Source organism: Nycticebus coucang, chromosome 17, assembly GCF_027406575.1.
Source record: "Nycticebus coucang isolate mNycCou1 chromosome 17, mNycCou1.pri, whole genome shotgun sequence".
In the NCBI taxonomy this organism is placed as follows: domain Eukaryota; kingdom Metazoa; phylum Chordata; class Mammalia; order Primates; family Lorisidae; genus Nycticebus; species Nycticebus coucang.
In genome coordinates this window covers 41,886,309-41,900,520 of record NC_069796.1, presented here as the reverse complement: position 1 = coordinate 41,900,520, position 14,212 = coordinate 41,886,309, and the positions used below count along the sequence as shown (strand labels likewise).

General features: G+C 38.8%; 1 protein-coding gene across 7 annotated transcripts in view; it reads right to left on the bottom strand.

Moving 5' to 3' along the window:
• The window catches only part of ARHGAP26 (Rho GTPase activating protein 26), a 464,813-nt gene that overhangs the window by 172,337 nt on the left and 278,264 nt on the right, over positions 1–14,212 (bottom strand). For all 7 annotated transcript variants that reach the window (XR_008375228.1, XM_053566649.1, XM_053566650.1 and 4 more), the window contains 2 exons: positions 10,235–10,300; positions 5,893–5,967 (listed from right to left, as the gene is read on the bottom strand). Coding sequence is in view for 6 of the 7 variants with exons in the window: in XM_053566649.1 (XP_053422624.1) it covers positions 5,893–5,967; positions 10,235–10,300 (141 nt within the window). In the remaining variant the exon portion in view is untranslated. The remainder of the gene's footprint in view (positions 1–5,892; positions 5,968–10,234; positions 10,301–14,212) is intronic.

The window sequence follows — 14,212 nt, the reverse complement described above, 5'->3', positions numbered from 1 at the left end:
ACAATGATTAACCGCTGATGTACAGATCTTGCAAAGAGGAGGAAGATTTCTCATTGCATGGCGATTGGCCAATAGGATAAGAATTGCAGAAAAGAGTTTCCATTTCACACAAATATATTTCAGATGGATTTTAAGGAAAACAAAAGGTTTTTGTAATCCTGGAATCTGGAAGGTCTTTAAAAGCATAAGCCAGTCTATCCATCCTTTTTTTCTAGACAGACTTTATACAAATGTAAGACATTGGGAAGACAACAAAAACAAAAGCACCATAACATTCAAGACATAATAATCCGGGAAAAAAATACTGATAACATAACCTTTATACTTCAAAATGTCTTATAATCAAAACACAAATTCAATAATTGAAAAATAGGCTAAGGACACAAACAGGCAATTCACAAAAGAAATATAAAACAGGAAGAAACATGTAAAAGTATCCAACCTCACCCAAAATTAAAGAAACATAAAATCAAATAAGAAGATCTATTTTTAAAATGTTCATAATTTATATACAAAAAAGTAATACACAGCATGGCAAGGATGTGGGGAAGAGGATACTCTTATCAGACTTTGCTGACAGCAGAGAGCATCAATTAAGAGCCTTGAAAACATCTACATATCTTGACCCAGCAAATCAATATCTTAAAATAAAACCTAAGGAAAAATTAAAGATGAACATAAAAATAAAAAATGAAGACAGCTAACATTTTTGTTAAGTATGTGGAGGGCTCTGGACTCAGCAACCCACTTGCTTCTTTTCATTTCATCCTCACATTATTACGGGGGCTGGGGACATTATGACAGCTGAGGAGACAGAAAACTAGACCAATTTAAATGATTTGTTTACAGTCAAATGGGGAAGCAGTGGAAATGCAATTTATCTGATTCCAAAATGTAACTCTTAACCTCTGTTGTCCTGTCCCAAGGGGATGTTCCTTTGAGGGCCTTCCGGAATGCTGAAGAACTGTAATCAGCCTACATTTCCAAGAACATGGGACCAATCAAAAAGTTACACATCTACACAGCATGTGACTAAGAAAATCACGCTGTAGAAGGACTTGAATTACAGGAGGAAACAGACACTCCACAGTGTTGCATGAGCACAGCCTGTAAAAGGCCTGCAACGTGAACCCAATTTTGTGAACACATTGCTATATTACGCTACATTAAAAAGGCAATGATATGATAAATAGATTTGATGTGATAAAATGGTCAGTAAAGGTTATCTCTGAATTGCGGAAATTTTGTTCTCTTCTACATTTTGTATTTCTCCAAATTTTCTATAATGATCATGCATAAATTTTAATTAGGGAAAAAAATTATTTAAAACATACAGATTGACACAGAGACCTGTTCTGAACAAGCTGTATGCTGGTATATACAGTTTATAGAAAAAAATTGGGCTAAAATTTGGAAAGCTTTATCTTCACTTGCTATTGGGGCTTAGAAATAGGGGTACCAGTACACACATACACATCTATTTCTAGGAATCTTCATGCCTTTATGAGCCCTTTTCTCTCTCTAAAGACTAATGACCTGTATTGCCAGGAGGAAGGGATCAAAGGTGGCTCTTGGTAGGACCCTAGTACAAAGGTCCACTGTACTCGCTGGGAGGAATCTCAGAAAGGTTTCTAGAGGAATCCTAATCAGTGCAAGGAAGATGTTCTCAAAACACTGGTTCTTATATTCCTCTTCTAACCTAAAGTCCCATAAGGTATTAAGAGTACAAAAACTAAATTCAAAGTGATCAAAACAAATCTCTGTTTTTACTTAATTCTAAGCCACCCTTTCAATAATCAAAATACACTTCCACTTTTGAGAGCTCAGAGAAAGAAACCCAATCTTACACAGTATCTAGGACATAACAGAGTACCCAATGGATATATAAAGAAGGAAGAGTGAATAAAAGGTTCACAGTTGGCCTGGCCATCTCAGGGAAGATTTTGGAGTTCAGGAATCATATTTATGTTTCGCTCTTGGCCAGAAAAGTGCAGGACCAGTATCAAGAACCGATGAAGATGAGAACAGAGAAGGAAGATGATTTCCTCAGTTGTGAGATTCAAACTTTAACTTCACTCATGGAGAATCCCAGATATTGTTCTCCACTTTCTATGAGCACTGTGGTCATCACTCAGCTCTGGGTAGATCGCTCACTGGGCTCCAGTCTACTTGTAATGTCTGTGACTCAGCTGCTGGTTATTACTTTTTCATGCCATTTCTCAGGTGTTCAATGCTACATATCTTTGAAGGCCACTGAGAAGTGATAAAAACAAGATTCTTTCATAACCACCCTTTTGCTTCACACAACTGAGCTAAAGTAGTTTTTTTAGATTTGCAAAGCAGTCTAAAATGTCATATTTCTTTTCATTTGTATCACCTTACATAATAATCTGTCATCTTTGAAATCTCTCTGCCCCTTCTAATTTCTCATACCCAGTTGGTTACAAAGTCCTGTTGATTTTCTCTATATAATCATTTTGAGCCTATCTTTTTTCCCCAACCACAGCTCAGCTGTTTGGTTCATCTCCCAATAGGGTAAGCCTTAGCTAATCTACTGCAACTGTCTCCTTCCATGTCTCCCCGTAATCAAACACATGCTCCACATTGCGGGCGGGGTTACCCTCCTACAGCTAGACTCTGGTCTTGTTACACTTGTGTCAGATATACTGCTTTTCATAATCTACCAGCAGCCATGATCTCAGGAAAGTACTCCTCCATCGTTCTATTAATAATCCTGATCCTTCTACCGGGTTCCATGGACTAACCTATCCCTACATCCCACTCTTTTGTCTCCCCCTCCACATGCCCAGAGACAGTCCCAGGATCCAGGCCTTCTGAATCCATCTGCTGTAGTCCATGTTATTGGCCTGAGATTAAAAATGAATCATGTGAAGAGCCCCTTACTGGCCAAATGAAGTCCCTGGAGCCTTCTGCCAACACTGTCAGGAAAGACCCTCTGTTCTCAGTGATCACAGGCTCTGAGGACTGCTGAGGCTGAACCTATCTGGGAAGCTCTCACGAAGAATAAAGCCAACACTAAGACGATCCAAAGTCACAGATAATTAGAAGCTAGAAAAAGGAAAGTAGAAAGGTTCCAATAAACATAAAGACGTCACTAGAGTCCCCAGACCTTGCCATGTTTCTGTCATCTTGGAATTACCAGTTACGCGAGCAAATAAATGCCTTTTTCCCCTGTAAACTATTATAAATTGTCTTCTTGACACTTTTGTGTGCAGAAGTGTAATGCATACAACTTCGCTACTTAGAACTTTTAACAGCTTCTTCCTTCCCACAGGGGGAAAAAAATACACCAAACTCATTAGCACAATAGTCAAGATACTCAGCAAAAGAAACCCCATCTCAGCTTTTCAGTTTTAACTTTCCTGTTCAGCCTTAGGTAGTTCTTTCAGAATTTTTTTCCCCCCAGAGACAGGGTCTCTTGCTCTATTGCCCCAGCTGGAGGGCATCATAGCTCACTACAACCTCAAACGTGTGGGCTGCAGTGATCCCCCTGCCTCAGCCTCCCAAGCAGCTGTGAGTACAGGTGTGCACTACCCTACCTGGCAAATTTCTCAATTTTTTTTGTAGAGACAGGGTCTCACTATGTTTCTCAGGCTGGGCTCTTCCAGATATTATTATAACCATAGAATCAATATCCTCTGTTACAGCCACCATGAACCCTGATTTCTGACCCCCATGCCACTGCTTATAATACTTGCTGAATCGGAATTATTCTTCTACTCTCCCCTTCACTATTAAATCTTCCATACTCAACTTATATTAAGCACTAGTATCATATTTTGCATTATAGCTTTCATACACATATATACATATATTCCACCCTGCTAGGACTCTTTGCAGAAAAGAACTGGCTTTTCCTAAAGTTTAATCTCTAGCGCCTGACAATCTGCTCCAGAAAGAATACACAGTCCACAAATGTAGCTGTGATCTGAAATAAAAATAAAACTAAGGATTGATAGCTATTAGACTCTTAATCTTCCTTCTGTTAGAATTTCTCAAAGATTAACCATGTCATTATACAACCCAGCAATTGCATGCTTGGGCATTTATACCAGAGGAACAAATGTATGTCTACGCAGAAACCTGTACAAATGTTTACAGCTGCTTTATTTGCAATAGCCTCAAACTGGAAACCACCCTGATGACATTCATTGGATGAACAGTTCGACAAAGTGGAGTATATCCATGCAATGGAACAATCCAGCAAAGTGGTTCTCAAACTCCCTAATGCGTCCAAATGCTGCAACCCTTTACAGTTCCTCATGTTGTGGTGACCCCCAACCATAAAATTATTTGTGTTGCTACTTCATAACTGTAATTTTGCTACTGTTAGGAATCGTAATGTAAGTATCTGATATGCAGGATGTATTTTCATTGTTATAAAGGGGTCGAGACCCACAGGTTGAGAACCGCTGGTCTAGCAATAAAAAAGAACAGACTATTGATATATGCAACAACTTTAAAAAATCTTGAGGGAATTATGCTGACTGAAAAACATAGCCAACAGGTTATATATTACATATTTCTGTTTATGTAATAGAGAACAGATTACTGATTGCCCAGGGTTAGAGATGGGGTGCAAGGTGAGGAGTGAAGCAGATGGTTAGGGCATCTCAAGGAGTCCCTGTGGTGATGGACGTGTTCTGCATCTTGATTGTACCAATGTCAACATTCTACTTATGACATTACCATATAGTTTTGCGAAATGCTAGCATTATAGCAAACTGAGTAAACGGCACATGGGATTTCTACGCATTATTTCTTACAACAGTGTGTGAATTCACAACTATCTCAAAACAGAATGTTTATAATTAAAAAGAAAAACTAACCAAAAAACAGGTACTCAGTGGTAGAGTACCTCATAAATAATCATAGTTTTAAACAACAGATCTCACTGTAACTAGTAATACAATAGGGTTTTGCCCACCAGAGGTGAGTGGCTCTCCCGAAAAAGAAGTAGAGAAGAGAGTCATTTTGGATATCATAAGAGAGGAAAATTCTTTACATGTGAAAGCCGTTTTCAGAAACTAGGATGGCATGAGATATTATAAATACTAACAAGAGAATGGTCCCTGCTCAGAACACCGAACTGGGACCCCAAGTGACAGTCTGTCTCTGCAAGTGCACAGCTGGGGCTTCCATGGAGATGAATAACAGCCACCGATCTGTGAAATCGGATCTGTTTGCCATTTAGATCCATGTGACTCACTGAGGCTGGCTGCATTCATATCTAAAAATACAGGAAATTTGCAGCCTAAGCAAACTTGGCTCGTGGGCTCATGAGTTTTTGATTCAAATATCACACATTTAGAGACAGTGGTTTTATATTTCTATTGGCCAGCAACAGAAAAGGTTCTGCTACTCAAGTGACAGGTACTAGGTTGAAATCTAGAAGCAAAGAGGATCAGAAGATTTATCTGCTTATATACATTTGAGGCACATGACACCTGCTCTGTAACAGGAACATGAGTCCGAGGTCCTCTGCACATTACAACGATGCCCTTCCTCGGGTAATGGGTGTGTCCCACTAAATACTTGCCCCAAACGGGGACAGAAGGAGTCGTGCACTACTACGGACAGAGTAGGGTGTGGTGGTCACATGAGTGACCAAGCTCCACTTGGACCAGCCGTGTGGAATCTAGAGAGGGTGTGGTGCCTTGGACCTGACCCCTTTTGTTTTCCCCAATCCTACTCAAAACCTTTCCCAATAGTGCCTGCAACCATGGCAACTGGCAATGGGGCAATTAATTTCAGGGTGACAGCTCTTGGACATCTGGGTCCTCCCCCAGAGTTGTCCATGCTCACAGACCTGGTCATTTGTTGGAGTGGGCCTCCACAAGGACCCACCAGGCACGGGCACACTGCACTCACCCATCAGGACACTCAGCAGTTTCTGCACTCTGGAGTTGACCCCCACGATTCGGTACAACCCTTGCTCATTGATCCCTGAGAAAAGAAACAGTGATGATTTAATTAGAGGCACATCAGAACACAAGTCAGGCCAACCCAGCCTAATGCACTTATTTTTTCATTTCCTCAGTCCTTCTACAAGCTGCTCTAATTAAAGTCCCCTGTCACTCAGCTCAGCTCTTAGTAAAGGAGTGGGATTTGGTGCAGCTGTCCAGGATTTCACGGATGTGCTGCACACTTCAGCCCTCGTGTTAGTTCAGCCATTAGAGGGGAAAGAAATTTTCCTCCCCTCTTGCCAGAGGCAGCATCTAAAGAATTTTTAAAGATGCAAAATATATATTAAAAATGTCATATTTAACCAACTTTTTAATTTAAAAAGCCAAAAATGACACGATTAAAAATTCATACAACGGAAAAGGACAAATACTTGACAATCCACCTTTATACATAGAAAGAAAATATTGAGGTATAAGGACATTTTCAATTTTAGGGAAAATTACCCAAGACTGAACAATTAGAAGATCCATTCCTTTCTTGTAATGTAAATATCCTTTATTTATAACAAACAAAAAAAGTAAGACCCCACCATTCAACACAAGGAACATGTGCAATTAGACTAAAAGAGATTTACTTTCAAACTTCTAAACAAAGAACTAAAAACTAACCTACGGCAGTACCTCTGTTCATTTACACACAGGGGCCACATCTCCACCACACGATTTACAAATGGGAATACTTAAGATGAAGTGATTTGAAATGAGTTTTCTTCTGTCGGTCTTAGGCCCATCATCTCTGACCCCTATCAAGTAATTGGGGTCTTGTAACCTATTTTATTTTTCTAATGTTCTCTAATCAGTAACCAAAGTAAGTTTCAGCTCATATCATCCCTTTCTCTTAAAACCCTCCAATGACTTCCCATTGCGTGTAGACCATAATAAAATGGCAATTATAGTGGCCTACAAACCCTGTACAATTGAGTACTTGTCCACCTATGAATACATCATCAACAACGTGCACTCTGCTCCAAACACCCTGGCCTTCCTCTTACTTTAAGGTTCTAAGCTCATGTCCCCACTTCACAGCGTTAGCTCCAGCTGGTTTCTCTCTCTGGACACTCTTCTCCCAGATCTATTCACCATTCAGGTTTCAGCTTCATGCAATCTCTTCAATCTAACGCATCTCATGACCAACATTACTGGTCATTCTCTTACCCCATTTTTTTTTTCTTTATAGCAGGTAATAATAGCTGAAGTTATATTTTTATTTGGTTCCTTTCTCTCTATAACTAGAATGGAAACTCTAAGGTCAATGATTCTGTCATTTTCACCATTACGTCCCCAGCCCTTTGATTAGAATATGGTATATAATAAATGGAACACTGAGTTATACTCCATAGGCAACCACTATAAAAATACTTTTTGCAGGGGCCAAAATACAATTTTCTGGAAGAAATTCAGTAAAAGAGGCTGATTCTGTAGATCTTCAACAAGATCTGTATAGACAAGGAACTAATTAATAAAAGTAAGAGGCCTGAAATATTTAAGATTTCATAGCTAAAAAACAACTGGTTAAAATTATGCATACCACCCTGCACGGTTCATGGACTAGGAAAGAGTTCCTGCTCTAAAACTAAGAGATGGGTCCCAAGTTACCCAACAGTAAACACTATTCAGTGACATGACAGCTTGAAGGGCTTGAAAGATCTGAGGTGCTAACTTCTTTTATCCTTGTGCTTTTCTGGAATTTAATATAATCCTAGCTCCTCCTAGACCAACGGTTCTCAACCTGTGGGTCGTGACTCCTTTGGGGTTAAACAACCCTTTCACAGGGGTCAATTCATAACAGTAGCAAAATTACACTTATGAAGTAGCAACAAAAATAATTTTATGGTTGGGGGTCACCACAACATGAGGAACTGTATTAAAGGGTTGCGGCATTAGGAAGGTTGAGAACCACTCTCCTAGACAATTATTAATGATCTCAAGAGTACGGGAAATCTGTTCATCTCTAGTCACCACGAATGTGTGTACACACAGCCATCACATTCGGGAGATATACACTTCCTATGACTGTTTATGCTAAAATGGCATCTAACTCACATTGTCCTCATTTCTTCTTTGTACTAAGTGAAAACTTTCTTAGAAGAAAAGACACAGCATTCCCAGCATCATTTCAGAGGAGGGAGGGGACAAGGAGGCCGAGGCTGAGTCACCAAGCCAACTTGTGACCCTCTTCTCTTCCCACTTATTGCATATGATTCCTAGTTCCATATCAGGAAAAGATGTCCTCCTGAGCTACGGGTTTGCATTAACCACAGACACTGTGAAGGGTCTGAAATGATCGGCTTTCCCTCTCGGTTTTGGATGCTAAAAACTGAAAGGCAAACAGGTGGCCCATGTCAGGCAAATGCGTGAGCCTCCTTGGGGAGAGGATTGTTTGCTCTGGACTGGTGCTGGGCTCCATTTTCATGCCTCTACCTGTTGTTGACCCTTTACCTCTTATTTCCCACTCACTTATTTTAAAATGAAAAACAAAACTCCTCTTGATAAATCACCTTAGTAATCTAAACTTTAAAAAAGTTTAGAAACTACAGTTAAGGCAAAGATGATGAGTCAAAGTAAGACAGTACATTATCAGAGGACAGCGCCACTGATAATGCCATGAGCAGTGGGGCTCCACCACCACCACTCCCAGCAGGGGTTCACTGGGCAGCTGCCTTGCAACTGGCAGTGTTCACTTAATATATATAAGTAAGGAAATGGTGGATGTCAAGAAATGTATGTGCACTACATTTTTAGTGATTCATAGCTTTTTACTACATGGGTGTACCACTGTTGATTTAACCAATTCTTGAGATGTTTGGTCAGTTTCTGATTTTGTACCTTAACAATACCACTGGGTAAACATCCTTTTGGCTCAGTCTGGCGTATATCCTTATTTCCTCAAGATCAATTATTCCCAGAAATCTTACCTACTTCTATTTTACCGACTTCTGGATATATTCTGTGTATTTTTATAAGCTGCCTTAACTCTCTGTTTAAAGGAGGTACAGCAGGGCCTTGGTGTGTGTCACACTTTATGGGGGCAAGACATGATTGCAAGAGGGACTTTACCTAACAATTGCAACCAGTATAACCTGGCTTATTGTACCCTCAATGAATCCCCAGCAATAAAAAAAAAAAAAAATAGTCATTAAGAGTGAAAAGATTAAAAAAAAAAGTTTCCACACATTAAAACAGCTACTTTGGAAAGAATACCTTTTAACTGGATACATAGGAGTAGAGGCTCAGGAGGTTATTAGGTGTTTTTCTGCTACCCCATAGTCTTTATAAAAATATTTATATTTCTCAACTAGTAAAAGTTATGGACCCTGCTGCTTTAAAATATAGAACTTATTTGAGAATCTGTTGAATACAGAAGATTCACATCTCAGATAATGGTTCAAATCAAATCCAGTGGAAAGATGGTTAACACCTTTTCTCAGGAGTTCAACAGACCAGTGTACTGAAAACTCCAAACTGCTGGAACACAGGGAGCTTCCTTGTAGCAGTCTCCAAGGGTGGGGTGGAGACCTTTAGAATGAACCAGTTTCCTTGATCTCAACATGCTGCACCTCTGGACCCAGGAAAGGTTGGTGGGTAAGAAGGGCATGACCCCTTCCCTCCACCTGGAAGGTCCCCAGGCCTGGCTCCCTAGGGCACCTGGGGTTCACCGACCCCAAAATGCCACCCCTGACTGAGAACTCAGGGTGTCTGTGAACTAAGACAAGAAAACAGTGACATCTTTATCTAACTGACATTAAACATTTCCTTCCATTATGAACATAGGCAACGAATCACAGTAGCATTATAACAGTACCTGCAACTTGGTCAGGATTCACAGACAATAATTTATTACGGTTATTACAGATACCTTGATATTACCACTTTTAAGTTATGTCAGTTTTCAAATCCCTATAACATTATTAAAGTGTTAACAAAGAAACACATAGATTACTACATCCCAACTAGGTTTTTTAGTATAGCACTTTAAAATTCGAATTTCAGTAACTGGTTTCTCTAATCCTATGTGTCTTATATATATATACATTTAAAACATTTTTCTGAATAGCCAAAGAAGTTGATGACACAAACCCAGCTGAGAACCCTTCTATAGACCAGCAGGACTTCTGGAAACACACCAACAATGGCACTTGGGGAGTTAATGAGTCACTTAAAGTTGGGAAACAGCAGGTAGCAAGTCTGACTCCTCACCAGATGCCTGACCTTCCATGAGAACAATGCCATCTGCTAAACCACTTTACCTCTGGTTTCCACAGCATGGATGCATTTCCTGATTATGCTGAAGCCAATGCTGTCCAACTGTGCAGCTGAAAGAACAAGAGAAGGACAGTCAAGTTGCTGGCCATGCAAATAGACCTCAGGACAGGGCTCAGCCAAGCCGGGATGAATCAATCTCATGCTGTAGCCAAATCCCTTTTAATTTTTCCCACTACCAGTACAGGAATGATTTAAATAATGATGATGATGATGATAATTGGCACTGAGTACGAACTTTCCATATGCCACATTATAGTTCTAACCTGCATGGATTATCTTACTTAGTTCACATAGTAACCTCAAGTTATAATAACATGCCACTTAGAATGACAGGCATCTTTAAATTGCTTTGCTATTAACAGGAGCTGTAGGACTAACTGCTTGTGGTCTCCTTCAAAATGTACAAATGAAGTGTTCTATAAATGCAAGTGCCTTGTGTAGATTATCTCATTTAATCCTAGCAAATTCTCCAGGATGACATTGTCATTAAACCTAAATTACAGGTGAGGAAACCGAGGCTTGGGAAAGCTAAATATCTTGACCAAAGATGCAGAGCTAATACATGGAGATTTATTCTGGGGTTCACACCACCAAATTGCCTTAAAGGTGACCCTGAGTTAAAGTGTAATTCTGTTAAGGTGAGTAGGAGAAAGGGAAAAGTGGAAAAAATGAAAGAAAAATGACCTAGAGAACAACATAACAGCCAAGAACAAAGCAGCCATCTGATAAACAGACAACTAGGCAGTGGGGCCATCTCCCCTTTCAGGAGATTAGCAGGTGGTGACGGAGGTCTCCATTCATTTCAAACACCTCTAATGTCATTCAGGAAATAAATGACCAACAGCAACAATTTTTCACAGCAGATAACTAGTTTCTAATGTGCCTAGAAATTCTCCAAACTTCATCCCTATGCTTTGGCTCCCCAGTGGTAAGATGTGTGTGGTACTCCTGGAGAATGGGTTCTTCTTTGACCGGCTTAGGACATTAGGCAAAGACATTCTACAACCTAACGTTCAGAGTGGAGAAGAAAGTGGTATATTACTAAACGTAGAATACAAATGTCTCACCACAATAACTAAGAGAATGCCATGAAGGCTACGTTAACCAGTTGGATGAAAATATTTTAAATTGTATCTAAAACCAGCACATTGTAACTCATGATTGCATTAATGTACACAGATATGATTTAATTTAAAAAAAAAAAAGAAAAAAAGTGGTATAAGTAGAAAGGTAGGTATGTATAAATAATTTATGATCATTCCAGGGCAAGTAATAAACTTATAATAAATAAGAACCGAGACGAATGTGAACTCATCTTGGATCCAATCTAAATGGCATATTTCTCCAATTCTTACTGGATGCGTGAATTCAGATCCAAGGAAGATAACAAAAAAAAAAAACATTTTAAACACTGAAAATTTCCAAACGCAAACTAAAAAGGAATACTAATTTCCCAAAACTTCTCTTCCCAAAGTAGCTTCTGTACTTATTGATACTCATAAACATGCTGAAACTCTGGGATAATAAGTAAAAAGACCAGGGAAGAGAGAGAAAACACCATAATGCCCAGCTAGTTTTTAGTAGAGACTGGTCTCACTTTGTTCAGGCTGTTCTGGAACTCCTGAGCTCAAGCGATCCACCTGCCTGGGCCTCCCATAGTGCTAGGATTATAGGTGTGAGCCAATGCGCCCGGCCAGAAAAACAATTTTCTTGCTGGAGATTGTCTGGTATACAAATAATTCTTCTTATTCCCTTAAAAGAGTAAGGAGTCTACTAACTCAATCCCTTATTATTCCAGTACAAACTAAGCATTCACTCTGCAAATTGTGATAGCTAGCTTTTTCACTGTAAGCCAAATCAAAATAATTCTGCTAAATGAAACTCAATGCATGCAATCAGCATTTTTCAAATTTACTAACAGCCTAATACACAGGCCAAATATTTGTTGGAATCTAGGGAAGGATTTTTTTTTTAAATAACAGTTTTATTGAGATATAATTCATATACAACAAAGGTTACCTATTGTACAACTCAGTACTTTCTAGTATATTTACAAAGCTAGGTATTAATCAACACTACTTATTTCCAGAACCCCTCCCTCAAAAAAAAAAACCCACACATTAGTAGTCCCTCTCCATTTCTTCTCTTCTCCCAGGCCTGGCAACCATTAATCTACTTTCTTTTTCTATGGATTTGCCTTTGCTGAACACTTCACGGTAATGGACTCATCTAATATGTGACCTTTTTTTGTTTGTCTCCTTTCATGTAATAGAATGTTCTCAAGGTTCATCCAAGTTGTAGCATCAATACTTTCTTTCCTTTTATGGCTAAATAATATTCTACCGTCCAGATATACAAAATATTATTTAGCCATTTATCAGGTGAGAGACATTTGAGTTGTTACTACTTTTTGGCTATTATGTATAATGCTACTATGAACATCTGTGTACAAGTCCTTGTGTGAACATACATTTTCATTTCTCTTGAGTATATACCCAGAAGTAGAATTGCTAGGTCACAGGATAACTCCCTATGCTTAACTTTCTGAGGAACTGCCAAACTGTTTTCCAAAACAGCTGCACCGTTTTATATTCCCACCAGCAACGTATGAGGGTTCCCATTTCCCCACACCCTTGCCAAGGTTTGTTATTGTCTTTTTTATTATAGCCATCCTAGTGGGTGTCAAGTGGTATCTCATTGTGGTTTTGATTTGCATTTCCCTAATGACTAATGGTGCTAGGCATCTTTTCATGTGCAGGGGAGGATTTTCATTCCTTTATACAGTAGTCAGAACAGAGCCTGCTGGAAAGTATTTGTCAGATAGGGAATTACTTTTGTGCTTAAGGAGGTTCCCAAAATGTTTATAACTGCAATTCAATAGTCAGTAGAAGCCTTTTAGTTCCTTTTTTTTTTTTTTTCTTTGACAGGTGCTTATGAGAATCTTTTCATAGGGAAGCTAGTCAAAGAAGTTTAGGAGAAAGAACCTTGCTTTGTACACTAGGACTCTTGTTCCCGAACTTGGATGTTTTAATAATTGGTCTGTGAACATGCTCTTATTGTAGGCACTGATGAACTTCTGTCCTAGACAAAGACTATTTCCTTACCCAATGAACATTGATAAAAGATTTAAAAAATTGGAAAGAACCTGGCAACTGACGGTGATGACCCCAGGAGTCAGAAGATAAAGCTGTCGGCTCAACCAGTGGAAGAATCAAAGACAGAGTTCAACATAACCTTGTAAAGCAGCGGTTCTCAACCTGAGTGGCAACCACTTTGTAACAATGAAAATACATCATGGCATTAGGAAGGTTGAGGACCATTGCTGTAAAGGCAAATCAGTTCTCAAACCTTTTTCTGTGGCACTGTAGGAAGTGAGATCCTTTTCTAGGTAAGTAATATTTAATGTAAAAGAATAAAGTAGGGTGGTGCCTGTGGCTGAAAGAGTAAGGTGCCAGTCCCATATGCCGGAGGTGGTGGGTTCAAACCCAGCCCCGGCCGAAAACCACAAAAAAAAAAAAAAAAAGAATAAAGTAGAACCGGAAAAAAATTAATGATATATAATTAATGTATATTATTATTAAAAATATATAGTTAATAAATTAATGATTATCATTATATATAGTTAATAAATATATATGCTATTTATATATGATATATGTCAATATATTATATATTAATATATAAAATATATAGTATAATTAATATATATTATAAATATATAACTAACGTTTTTCTGGCTCCTCTTTATTCTTTTCCATCAGGTATTAATTACCTAGAAAAAGATCTTACTTCCTACAGTGCCACAAAAAAGGTTTGAGATAACTTCAGAAAAAATTAAAATTCCACTAACCTACACTAGCTATAATCATTTCCTTTGGAAACTAGCAAAGCAAAACTCCTGCATTCAATCTCTGAATAATCTGTTTCTCCTGGTGTTTTCTCAGTGTAAAAGTTTCTCCAAT